The sequence below is a fragment of the Pempheris klunzingeri genome, chromosome 18 (assembly GCF_042242105.1).
Source record: "Pempheris klunzingeri isolate RE-2024b chromosome 18, fPemKlu1.hap1, whole genome shotgun sequence".
Classification (NCBI taxonomy): Eukaryota; Metazoa; Chordata; class Actinopteri; order Acropomatiformes; family Pempheridae; genus Pempheris; species Pempheris klunzingeri.
Genome location: NC_092029.1, coordinates 170,001 through 182,500, shown reverse-complemented (window position 1 = coordinate 182,500; position 12,500 = coordinate 170,001). Strand labels below are relative to the sequence as shown.

General features: G+C 51.5%; 2 protein-coding genes across 2 annotated transcripts in view; one reads left to right on the top strand and one right to left on the bottom strand.

Annotated features, from left to right (window-relative positions):
• LOC139218265 (tumor necrosis factor alpha-induced protein 2-like) overlaps positions 1–6,452 on the top strand; it is a 7,267-nt gene extending 815 nt beyond the window's left edge. The window contains exons 2-13 of the mRNA XM_070849829.1: positions 391–501; positions 719–1,158; positions 1,402–1,613; positions 2,183–2,297; positions 2,674–2,796; positions 2,944–3,038; positions 3,142–3,234; positions 3,351–3,477; positions 3,557–3,682; positions 3,779–3,934; positions 4,189–4,313; positions 6,257–6,452. Of these exons, the coding sequence (XP_070705930.1) occupies positions 391–501; positions 719–1,158; positions 1,402–1,613; positions 2,183–2,297; positions 2,674–2,796; positions 2,944–3,038; positions 3,142–3,234; positions 3,351–3,477; positions 3,557–3,682; positions 3,779–3,934; positions 4,189–4,313; positions 6,257–6,452 (1,919 nt within the window). The remainder of the gene's footprint in view (positions 1–390; positions 502–718; positions 1,159–1,401; positions 1,614–2,182; positions 2,298–2,673; positions 2,797–2,943; positions 3,039–3,141; positions 3,235–3,350; positions 3,478–3,556; positions 3,683–3,778; positions 3,935–4,188; positions 4,314–6,256) is intronic.
• Positions 6,453–8,213: 1,761 nt separating this feature from the next.
• LOC139217476 (creatine kinase B-type-like) lies at positions 8,214–11,309 on the bottom strand. The gene is made up of 7 exons (XM_070848779.1): positions 11,115–11,309; positions 10,600–10,754; positions 10,076–10,208; positions 9,243–9,414; positions 8,976–9,099; positions 8,678–8,867; positions 8,214–8,504 (listed from the first exon to the last, which is right to left on the bottom strand). The coding sequence occupies exons 1-7, from the start codon at positions 11,305–11,307 to the stop codon at positions 8,326–8,328; spliced, it is 1,146 nt and encodes a 381-aa protein (XP_070704880.1). The 5' UTR covers positions 11,308–11,309; the 3' UTR covers positions 8,214–8,325.
• Positions 11,310–12,500: the final 1,191 nt, after the last annotated feature.

Genomic DNA, 12,500 nt, shown 5'->3' with positions numbered 1-12,500 from the left:
TGCTGCAGCCCCCCCATCAGGGTTCCAGGGATTAATTCCTCATCCTTTGATTATTGTTGTCATTTCTAATTGTTCTTATTTATTTTGTTTCATTGTGGATTTGTCCAGTTTCACGTTTAGTCAGTAGAACCGTGTATTCCTCTGTTACTGGTGTTTGACCTCAAGTTTGTTCTGCACCACTGAGGATGAGGTTCTCCCTCAGTGTTCTCCAAGGTTTCCACTCCGTCTCAACCCGAACGCTTTGAGATGATTTCAGAACGTGGAACATCAGATTTCAAACTCTGGATGTTCTGCAGCTCTACAGACCCCTGGTTCTCTGACAGTCCATTCATTGTTTCACTGAAAAAGAACATGAGCATGTTGTCGATGAAGTTTGTGTTGAATGTTTAGCAGGAGGCGCTGAGGAGAACCAAGGGGGCGAGAAGAGGAGACTGCCCAAACTGAAGAACCCTGTAAAGGTCTGGAGGAACCGCAGACAGCAGAACCACAACCACACTGCAGGTCTGAACACACAGAAGGTCAGATAGAATATCATCAGGTTGAACCAACCGATCATCAGGTAGAACGTCTTCAGGTAGAACCCAGAACCAGCCCGTAGATCACGTCCACTCAGTAGAACCTTGTTGTTCTGAGACTGTAAAGTTGGAAGTTGAGGTTCTGCCTGAACCCATCCACGAGAACCCCAGAGGAGCCTGTTGTTGTGTTCTTTTGGTTTCAGAGGATGAGCATGACGGTGAGGAGGCGCAGCAGGAGGAGCAGCTGGAGGAGGTGAGCAGGAGGCTGATCCTCAGGGAGGAGCAGCTGTTCAGTCAGGACTCCCCCACTGAGGAGGAGGAGGACCAGCTGCACAGAGACTATGAGGCTCTGAGGCTGCAGATCTGGATGGCTATCCACAACACCTTCTCCTCCTCCTCCTCCTCCTCCTCCTCGGGACACCTGGCGGTCCTGAGGAGCGCCGTGGCCTCCATTCAGCAGCAGGAGGAGCAGGACCGGCGCTGGTTGGACCGTCAGCAGGGCCAGGTCCCGGTGTGGCGTCCTCAGAAGTGTTGGAGCACTCACCACAATCTGCTGCAGAGCATGGTGGAGTCCAGACTGACGAAGAGCGCCGAGGAAGAGGCGGGCGGAGCTGACGGACTGTCGACTCCTCTGAAGAGGGAGGTGAGTCCTCACCAGGTCGCCCAGGTCACCAGGTCGCTCAGGTCACCAGGTCACCAGGTCACCAGGTCGCCCAGGTCGCCCAGGTCACCCAGGTCACCAGGTCACCAGGTCGCCCAGGTCACCAGGTCACCAGGTCACCAGGTCGCCCACATTAATAAACCATATGAATACTGAGTGGATTCACATGAGGGAAACGTCCTCATTGAACACTGACGACACTCATGTGACGACGTACCTGTGCAGGTGTGTTGGATGGGGTGGCGTGTGAAGGAGGACCTGCTGGCGGTGGCGAGGACGGTGAAGGACTGTTACCCTCCTCAGGTGGACATCCTGAATCTGTACGCGGGACTCTACCATCAGAGGTTCTCTGGCCGGCTGACCGAACTCGCTGCTGCTGGACTGGAACCAGACGACCGCAGCTACCTGCTGTTCTGGATCAACCACTGCTACCCACAGTGAGTCCTGCTGACTGCCACACCTCAGGCCAGGTGTGACTCAGTGTCCAATCAGGATCCTAGATCAGGTAACATTCATCGTGTTTGTCGACAGACTTTGTGCTCTTCAGGGTCTCAGCAGGTCAGATTAAAGCTCTAAATCATCCTCAGCTGGATCCTCAGACCAGATCCCTCTATAGACCGGATCCGGTCACAGACCAGGGTCCTGTCACAGACCAGGATCTTGTCACAGACCAGGATCTTGTCACAGACCAGGGTCCTGTCACAGACCAGGATCTTGTCACAGACCAGGATCTTGTCACAGACCAGGGTCCTGTCACAGACCAGGGTCCTGTCACAGACCAGGATCTTGTCACAGACCAGGGTCCTGTCACAGACCAGGATCTTGTCACAGACCAGGGTCCTGTCACAGACCAGGATCTTGTCACAGACCAGGGTCCTGTCACAGACATTGAATGTAATAATTTCCGTTCTTTAGCATAAGAAAAGAGGAAATGTACAAACTTTGAAGAAGAACGTTTTTTCTCAAGGAGAAAGTCCAGACCTGCTGTCATGTGTTTCCTCTGCAGTGAGATACTGAAACACGAGGACCTGGAGGGGAACATAAAGACGGCCTGTCTGGGTTCTCTGCTGCTGCTGGACCACCTGGACCACCTGGAGGACCAGTACCTGACCCACAAGGAGGTAAAACCAGCAGCCCTGAGGGGGCAGCTGTTAGCTGGCAACGGTCTCAGGTCCGGCCCCCCACAGTACAGGTGGAGGACCGGAGGAGGACAGGAAGAGGACAGATGGAGGACAGGTGGAGGACTGGAACATGTTTGGATGGGTGGAGGACAGGTGGAGGACAGGTGGAGGACAGGTGGAGGACAGGAGGAGGACAGGAAGAGGACAGATGGAGGACAGGTGGAGGACTGGAACATGTTTGGATGGGTGGAGGACAGGAGGAGGACAGGAGGAGGATAGGAGGAGGACAGGTGGAGGACAGGTGGAGGACAGGAGGAGGACAGGTGGAGGACTGGAACATGTTTGGATGCAGTAAAAAAGTGTTCCTGTCCTTCAGGACCAGGTGAAGCTGTGGCTCAGTGCGGTGCTGAGGAAAGAGGAGGAGAACTGGCTGAGCGACAGAACACCTGAACTCATCGAGCAGCATCACTTCAGTCCACTGGCTGTGGATGTCATACAGGTGAGACACGGGGGAGACAGGTGAGGCAGAGGTGACGCCGTAATGTCGGTATAGCAGTTTTGTGTGCAACAGCAACACACCTGTAATCCAGGTAGTGATTCAGACAGGTGAGGGGTGACACCTGAAATGTGGTGTGTGTGTTTCCAGGTGATAGACGGCGCCCTGATTGAGTTCAGGTGTGTGATCAGAGACCAGAGTAAAGCTCAGAGGATCACAGCTCACCTGGACAGCTTCCTCAGCAGGTAGACACGCCCACCAGACACATGAATACTAATGAGGCTGTTTATTAAAACTGTGTGTGTGTGTGTGTGTGTGTGTGTGTGTGTGTGTGTGTGTGTGTTCCAGCTATAAGAAGTGTCTGGAGGACTTTGTGAAGGGAAACCATGGAAACGTCCACTCAGTCATCAAAGCTCACCTGTTCTGTGAGCAGCAGCTCAGGTACGATCACCTGTGATGATCCTGTGGTTTCCTGCCAGACGAGGCAGGTGGAGGGAATCTGATTTGGACAACGTGTTTGTGCTCTGCTGCTGATTGGTTCTCTGTACTGTCTTCAGGGGTTACATCACAGATCAAACAGGAAGTGTGTCGGAGCAGCAGAGACGCGACTGTCTGGACACGCTGTCGGCCCTGAGGGATTGTGGGTACAGGTGTTTCACTTGTCCCATTCACAACCAGCTGAAGGTACCCCCCCTTTCTGTGGATGAACTGTCATAACTTTATTGATCCATCAGGTCAACTTGCCCCCTCCCCCCTCACACAGGTGTTTCTCAGTCAGCTGTGGACCCCCGTCTGGTTGGACGGGTCACTTCCTGTTGTCGACTCTCTGCTGGACTCTCTGAGCCAACACCTGGACGACCTGACAGACCTGGAACCAGCCTGCAGACAGGTGAGCCTGTCTGTCTGTCCACCTGTCTGTCTGTCCACCTGTCTGTCTGTTTGTCCGTCCACCTGTCTGTCTCTCTGTCCTCCTGTCTGTCTGCAGGCCCTGCTCTGTGTCCTCCATGAGCACGTGGTCTGTCAGTACGTGAGGATGATGATGACGACAAAGATGAGGATGAAGAACAGAGAGCAGCAGGTGGGCGGAGCTCAGCGGATGACTGAAGACAGTCGAAAGATGGCCGACTTCTTCATTGAGAGGGTGAGACACGTGGTGGTCCATGGCGGTCTGTGGACATATGTGGTGGTCTGTGACAGTCTGTGGCAGTCTTAGGCGGTCTGAGGTGGTCTGTGGTGGTCTGAGGCAGTCTGTGGTGGTCTGAGACGGTCTGTGGTGGTCTGAGGTGGTCTGTGGTGGTCGGAGGCGGTCTGAGGCGGTAGGTGGCGGTCTGTGGTAGTCTGAGGTGGTTTGTGATGGTCTGTGGTGCCACTACAGTCCTGTATCTGTGTGTTCAGGGCTGCACTGAGTCTGGGTGGCTCGCTGAGGTGGTCGACCGTCTGGCTGAGATCCTTCGCCTGCAGGATCCAGGAAGTGTTCAGCTGGAGTTGGTCAGTCTGTCCAGAAGGTTCCACGACCTCAGGTAAGGGGGGGTGGGGGTGTCTATCTGTCTTAATGTCCACAGATAGACATGGTGCCCCTCCCTCTGTCAGGGGGGTGGCTCTCTATGGTCTCTAACAACCACCTAGGATCACACCTGCTTACCACAGAGATGGCAGGCGTGGCCGGGAGGGGGTACTCAGGTTTCACAGGTGTATCAGGTGGTTGGAAAAACACTGAGGAGTGTCCACAGAGACCCGTCTGTCTGTCTGTCTTTATCAGTGGTTGTTATTGATTACATCAGATGACGTTCAATCAATCAATCAATCAATCTTTATTTATATAGCGCCTATTCACAACAGCGTTATCTCAAGACGCTTTACATAAAGAGCAGGTCTAGACCAAACTCTTTAATTAGAGAGAGACCAACGATTCAGGAATTCAAAATTAAGGATTCAAGAATCCCCACAGAGCAGCTCAGAGATTAGATTAGACAGCAGTGGAGGAAGAACTCCCCTTTAACAGGAGGAACTCCCCTTTAACAGGAAGAACTCCCCTTTAACAGGAAGAAACCTCGAACAGACCCAGGATCAGAGGGGGGGCTTCTGTAGGGGTCCGCATTGGGTGGAGGTTGGACAGAGAGAGAGAGACAGAGAGAGAGAGAGACAGACAGAGAGAGAGACAGACAGAGAGAGAGACAGACAACACAAACAGCACCAGTGTACTAACAGTGTCTTCAGCACTAACAGAATGTGACTAACAGAGTAGCAGGATGATATTATTGAAAAACATGATGAGTGGCCGACGATACGCAGCAGTGATTCATGAACCAGAGAACCACATCAGCAGGACCAGGACCAGGATCCACAGGATCCACAGGAACCTGAGAACCACATCAGCAGGACCAGGACCAGGATCCACAGGAACCTGAGAGATGAGAAAGCACAGAAAGGCTCCGGGGAAGATAGCAAGTTAGAAACAGACATTAAAGAGACATGAAGCGTCAGGATGGAGAGGAAGAGGAGGAGAGAGGAGCCCAGTGCAGCATGGGAGTCCCCCGGCAGTCTGAGCCTATAGCAGCATAACTAGGGGCTGGTCTAAGGCTCCATCACTACTTTAGAGGACTTTAGGAACCACCAGTAGACCTGCAGTCTGGGAGCGCAGTGCTCTAGTGGGGTAGTACGGTACTATGAGCTCTTTAAGAGATGATGGAGCCTGAACATTAAGAGCTTTGGAGGTGAGGAGAAGGATTTTAAACTCTGTTCTAGATTTTAGTGGAAGCCAGTAAAGAGAAGCCAGTACAGGAGAAAGATGGTCTCTTCTCTTAGTTCTGGTCAGAACAGGAGCAGCAGCGTTCTGGACCAGCTGGAGAGTCTTTAAGGACTTATTGGGGCAGCCTGATAATAATGAACAGAAATAATCCAACCTGGAAGTGACTCATGTGTGGACTAGTGTTTCTGCATCATCTCCAGACAGGATGGACCTGGTTTTAACAACATTAGTAGATGGAAAAAGGCAGTTCTAGTAATCTGTTTAATGTGGGAGTTAAAGGACAAATCCTGATCAATAAGACTCCAGATTCCTCCCAGTGGAGCTGGAGGCCACAGTGATGCTGTCCAGAGCAGTTATGTTGGTAGAAAAGGTGTTTAGAGCAGAATAACTTTAGTTTAGTCTGAGTTTAGCAGCTCTTCCATGACTTTATGTCCTTAAGGCAGACTTGAAGTTTAGCCAACTGATTGGGTTCATCAGGCTTTATTGATAAATATAATTGTGTATCATCTGCATAACAGTGGAAATGAATGGAGTGCTTCCTGATAGTATTACCCAGAGGAAGCATATATAAGATAAAGAGTATTGGTCCAAGCACTGAACCTTGTGGAACTCCATGTCTAGAAGAACAGTTCTCAGTCCTTATTGGCTGCTGCTGTCTCACCTGTCTGACCAGGTGTGTCACATGTTTCACTGTGCTGTGTCTTCTCTCCTCAGTGATGGTCACGTGTCAGCGCTGCTCTCTCTGAAAACCGGCCTATCGGCTACTGACATGCGCTCCATCAGGCGTAGCGTGAAGGAGAACCGCCTCCCTGATGTCTCCACCAATCAGAGCCCTCTGTTCTTCTCCAAGGTCAAAATGACAAGGATCAATCAGTTGGTCCTGAAGGCCCAAGCTCTCTCAGCACGTTAGCATTTTAGAGTGTTAGCGTTTTAGTGTGTTAGCATGTTAGCGTTTTAGTATATTACCGTTTTAGTGTGTTAGCGTTTTAGAGTGTTAGCATGTTAGCATGGTAGTGTTTTAGTTACCATAACCAAGAGTGACATGTATGTTAAAAAATGGACACTTTATTTTGAAAGCCGTGGCAGGAACTCAGAGATCTATGTAGATGACTCACCCGGTAACGTTACCTGATGCTGAGTGACGGCCAGCAACAGGGCGCTACAGACCCACATCCAACACACCTGGATCAAGTGTGACATTTTTTGTGGACTCAATAAACTCGTGAATGAATGAAACACTTGTAACAGTCCTCCTGTTACTATATTCAGTCACAGCAGGACGTCACTGATGGAATATAATACTGTAGCAGTATACAGTGTACCACAGTACTGACGGACCCCAATAGAAAGCTCCCAACCCCGAGTCTGGCTCTGGTCCAGGTTTCTTCCTGTTAGTCTGGCTTTTAGTGGAAGCCAGTGAAGACAAGCCAGTACAGGAGAAAGATGGTCTCTTCTCTTAGTTCTGGTCAGAAGAGGAGCAGCAGTGTTCTGGACCAGCTGGAGAGTCTTTAAGGACTTATTGGGGCAGCCTGATAATAAGGAACAGAAATAATCCAACCTGGAAGTGACTCATGTGTGGACTAGTGTTTCTGCATCATCTCCAGACAGGATGGACCTGGTTTTAACAACATTAGTAGATGGAAAAAGGCAGTTCTAGAAATCTGTTTAATGTGGGAGTTAAAGGACAAATCCTGATCAATAAGACTCCAGATTCCTCCCAGTGGAGCTGGAGGCCACAGTGATGCTGTCCAGAGCAGTTATGTTGGTAGAAAAGGTGTTTAGAGCAGAATAGCTTCAGTTTTATCTGAATTTAGCAGCAGAAAGTTGCTGCTCATCCAGGACTTTATGTCCTTAAGGCAGATTTGAAGTTTAGCCAACTGATTGGGTTCATCAGGCTTTATTGATCAGTATAATTGGGTATCATCTGCATAACAGTGGCAATGAATGGAGTCCTTCCTGATAATGTTACCCAGAGGAAGCATGTATAAGATAAAGAGTATTGGTCCAAGCACTGAACCTTGTGGAACTCCATGTCTAACCTTAGTGTGGACAGAGGATTCATTGTTAACGTGAACAAACTGAAATCGATCTGATCAATAGGACTTAAAGCAGCTTAATGTGGTTCCTTTATACCAGTGAACTGTTCCAACAAGACCAGGACAGAGAGAAGTCCTCTGTCTGATGCCATAAGGAGGAGGTCTGTAACCTTCACCAGTGTCTCTGTGCTGTGGTTCGCTCTAAAACCTGACTGAAGATCCTCTAATAGACTATTAGAGTTTAGAAAGTCACACAGCTGGTTGGCTGCTGCTTTCTCCAGGATCTCTGAGAGAAAGAGAAGGTTGGATGAAGGTCTATAGTTGGCTGATACACCTGAATCCAGTGGGCTTTTTCAGGAGAGGTTTAATTACTGCTACTTTGAAGGACTGAGGTACGTAGCCTGTTAGTAAAGACTGATTGATTGTATCCAGTAAGGACGTGTTCATTAAGGGCAGGACTTCCTTAAGTAGTCCAGTAATGTTTGATATAAACTGGTGCTGTATAAATAAAGATTGATTGAATGAGGACAGGAACAGGTGAGTGTTTCGGGGCCTTTATTAGAGGTTTCAGGTGTTAGGAGTCCAACAGGTGCACACAGGAAATAGAAAATCCTTCACATGTTGGAAGACTGATGTCTAACTGAGCGGCTCTAAACGTCCTCAGCCTCAGGACGGTTTCTGATTGGTTACAGGTGGGGTGAGGGCATCAGGTGTGGGAGACAGGTGTAAGGTGAGACAGGACACAGTTCACTTCTGCTCGGGCATCAGGTCGTCAATGCTCTCTCCAGCCTCCAGGCGTTTCTCCATGTCCACCAGCAGGTTGACCCCATCCACCACCATCTGCACCAGCTCCACCTCCGAGAAGCCCAGGCGGTCCGCGTTAGAGATGTCAAAGACTCCGCCCACTGCTGCCGTGTCCACGCCACCTGGCACATACACACAGGAAGTGATGTTACAGGACAGGTGCACCTACAGGGTCACCACCCGTCTGATCCTAGTCCAGTGGACCTGTCTGTCCAGCTGTCAGTGTACCTATTTGTATACCTGTCTGTCTACCCATCTGTCCACTTGTCTGTCTACCTGTCCACCTGTCTCGTACCTGTCCCTCTCTTCTGCAGCCTCAGCTTCTTGAGGATGTCTCCGAACTTGTCGTGCTTGCTGAGGTTTGGCAGTTTGACGTGGACTCCGGCTCTCAGTCCCGTCCCCAGGTTGGATGGACAGGTGAGGACGTAGCCCAGATGTTCGTTCCACATGAACTCGTGACCTCGTTCCTTAAACAAGCCCTCGATCTACAGACACAGAGAGAGAGACAGAGAGACAGAGAGACAGGTGTTCACATGAGACAGGTCGAGGTCACTGAGGTCACCTGTCCTGAAACGGGAAGTGAATGTGTTGACCTTAGTGAGGCCGGTGCAGAAGCGGGTGAACACCTCCCTCATGTTGCCTCCCTTCTGCATGCTGATGACGCGGAGGTGATCCTCCTCGTTCACCCAAACCAGGAAGGTCTTATTGTCATTGTGCCTGCAGGCGACAGTGAAGGGTTAACCACCATCATTTTATCTCGACACGTGTCACTTAATTCCGACCCCTCGGATCTTAATTCCGACATGCTGTGTCTTTGCTCGGTATCTCAGCAGGTCACAGGTTGTGGTCGCAGCACTGACCAGATGCCGCGGCCGTCGGGCCAGTCGCGGGCCATGCCGGATGCCAGCAGCAGGGGGGACACAGGCTTGTCGAACAGGAAGTGATCATCGATCAGCTGCTGCTGCTCCTCCTCCGTCATGTTCTTCAGGGCGTAGTACTTCCCCTTTAGGTCGCCGTCCAGGAGGTCCAGACCTGCGGGGGGGGGGGGGGTCAGAGGTCAGGGCTCACAATATGTTTCACAGGTGGAGAGAGAAACAGCTGATTCCCTTCTGGAAGTGTCAGGAGATTTTCAAATTAAAGGCCGGACTGTTTGCTGCGAGGTGGTCGTTGACTTTGTCTCACAGCTGTAAAATCAAAGCCTCTCTAAGTTTGTCTCACAGTCGTTTAGCGTCCATTCAAACTCTGCAGGTCACATGTTGTGGTTGTCGTCCGTCAGTCCGTCTGTGCCGCTGCGCTCAGACAGCAGGGGGTGCCAGAGTCCAGTCTGCTGCTGTCAGCTGGTCCGGTCCGGTCTAGTCTCATCTGAATATGAAAGAGGAGGTTCAGGTCTGAGCCTCATTAAGAGTCTCAGCAGGACGACTCACAGCTCACACTTACATAACCGAGCTGCTGCATTTACTGACACACTCACTGAGGCTCACTGAGGCATGATGGGAAATCTCTAAATAAAGGCTGCCCCTTTCAGCTGCTGTCACACTTGAACAACAGCAGACTGATGAAGAGTTTGTTCCTCCTCTGCCTCAGTGAGTCAGCAAAGAGAAAACAGCTCCGTCATCAAACCGTCAGAGTGTCCCTGAACGCACCACCACAGTTTAACCTGACGGAAGGGGGCAGACAGGAAGTGCTATCGTACTTTCGATGGAGAGGCTCTCGATGGCGCGGCGTTCTCCACGGCTGCAGTGCGGCGGCAGACAGAATCCACGAATGCTCCGCCCGGTCCGAACCCGAGAGCTCAGAACGTAGTTTGGATCCAGATCATCTCCACCCTGAAACACGGAACAGGAATTAATTTTAAAGACAGAAAACATGAGCTTTTAATTCTGGATTCATTCGTTTCTGAAGAATTTTTATCAGCTGTTAAGAAAAAGTAGACTGAACTCATTCTGAGTCATTAGTACAAACAGAATCCTGCGCAATGTCCAGATCAGGTCCAGATCAGAATCAGATCGGATCGTTTGACGTGACCGTGTCGACGTGCTAAAGGCAGAGGGACCTTATCGGCGGAAGTACGGTGGCCTCAATGGGCCACATTCAGGACATGAGACATGATGGTGCCTCAGTGTCACCATGGTAACCGATGCTGCAGACAGGCTCCCACTGAGGCTGGACATGAAGGCGTGGATCCAGAGCCCCCCTGGGAGGTTTCTGGGTGTTTACCTGCAGGTTCTCAGCGTTCAGGTCCGTCTTGTGTTTGTCTGTCGGTTTGTATCCTCCGTGGCGGTCTTCGATCACCGGGTCCAGCAGGTCTTTGAACACCTCGTACGTCTCCTCATCTCCGGCAACGCAGCCCACCGTCATGATGAACGGGTGACCTGCAGATGGAGGTTGATTTGATGAGGAGGATCAGGGATCAGGAGGCGGTAATAACGACGTCACATCCCCGCAGAGAATTAACCTGAATTAACCTGATCTAACGAGTCAATCCAGTTAAGGAGTTTATCATCAAGCAACCAGAACAGGACGTCTGCGTGTGAAGGTGACGACACAGCAGGAGCTACCTGGTTCAGGTGACACGCTACACTGTCTGTGGGGAGGTCAGGACAGGGCACCTGGTTTCCAGGGGGGTGTGGTTTATGTGGGGGCTTACAAACCGGGCTGGGCTGGGTGTCACCTGTCTGAGGGCCGTACCCAGTGCGTTACCTGGTCTGTTACCCGGTTTAGAGGACCGTTACCTGGGTTGTCGACACCGGTCTGGATGATGTCGTCCAGGGTGAACCCGCTGGGCGTCTCCTTGTCCCTCAGGCTGGCGTACATCTCGGGGGTGAGCACCTTGGCCATGTGGTTGTTGTGCTGGCTGAGGTCGGGGTACTCCTGCTCCGCCGAGTAGTTCATCTTCAGCTTGTTGTGGGTGTTTCCGAACGGCATGACGAGTCCGGCTGCTGACCTGGAACCGTCCGGAGAAGCAGCTCGGTGAAGTGATGCACACGCCTGCTTTACCCATCAGCCCCCCGGACGCCGTCACATTCACACACGAAGACCGAGCTGCGAAATAAGTGAAGCGTGCTGCTCCCGACTTTAACAGTGAAACCATCCTGAACGTCCAGGAATAAAAGCAGTGAAATCTATTTCCTGTTTAAACCAAAGGGCATCATTGATTATTGTGATAGATAATAATTACACACCTCAGTTATTAATTATTATTTAAGTCATCAATGGAGAAAGCCTGAAGTCCTCTGACCGCGCGCACACACACACACACACACACACACACACACACAGCTTCAGATTATTAACAAGCTGCATCACATCTCTTCAGATCCTCTCAGTGATTACTGCAGTACAAGTACACAGATGGAAGTACTCTGTACTGTAAGAGTCCACAAGAGCTCCTCTAAAACACAGACCTGCTTATCACTGACGTAAGCATGATGTAATCGCGTGAGTCTGAGGACAGAAATCTGACTTCAGATCAGCTAAACCGCTTGACTGCCCCTGATGACGCCCTGACGCATCCACACCTCAGTCCTGCTGCATGGCCTCGGCTCGGCTCTGCTCGGCTCGGCTCGGCCCGGCTTGGGCTGGAAGGGATCAGCGGTGTGAACCGGGACACGGAGGCTGATTATGATGCTGGGGAGGCGGCGGAGTGACGCAGCAGCAGGCCGGGTTAACCCCTCACAGCCCGGCTGCCGCAACGCCCGCCCCCCCGGTCACCTTCAGAGGCTCCGGAGCCGGTCCACCAGACCTGCTCCCGGTCCGGGTCATTACCGGGTTCATCGGCATCCCTGAACACGGTCCGCTCACACCGCGAGCATGCGCACTGCGCGTCCACATTAACCTGCAACATTTACCAACCAAACGAGCTGAATTGGGTCTGATGGAGCAGCAGATGGACCCCCACCCCCCCACCCCCAGCCAGACCGCCGTCTGGATTGATTTAAGTGCCCTTTTGTTCGTGAATCCTGCGCTCAGATTAGCGCCGATCCGGGAGGCGCAGATTAGAGCCGCAGGGACTGCGGAGCACCTGCAGGACGGAGGCAAGGTCATCTGATGGAGACAGACGGGCCGGCAGAGAGAGAGACAGGCTCTCCAGCATGCACACAGACAGGAAACACCATGTC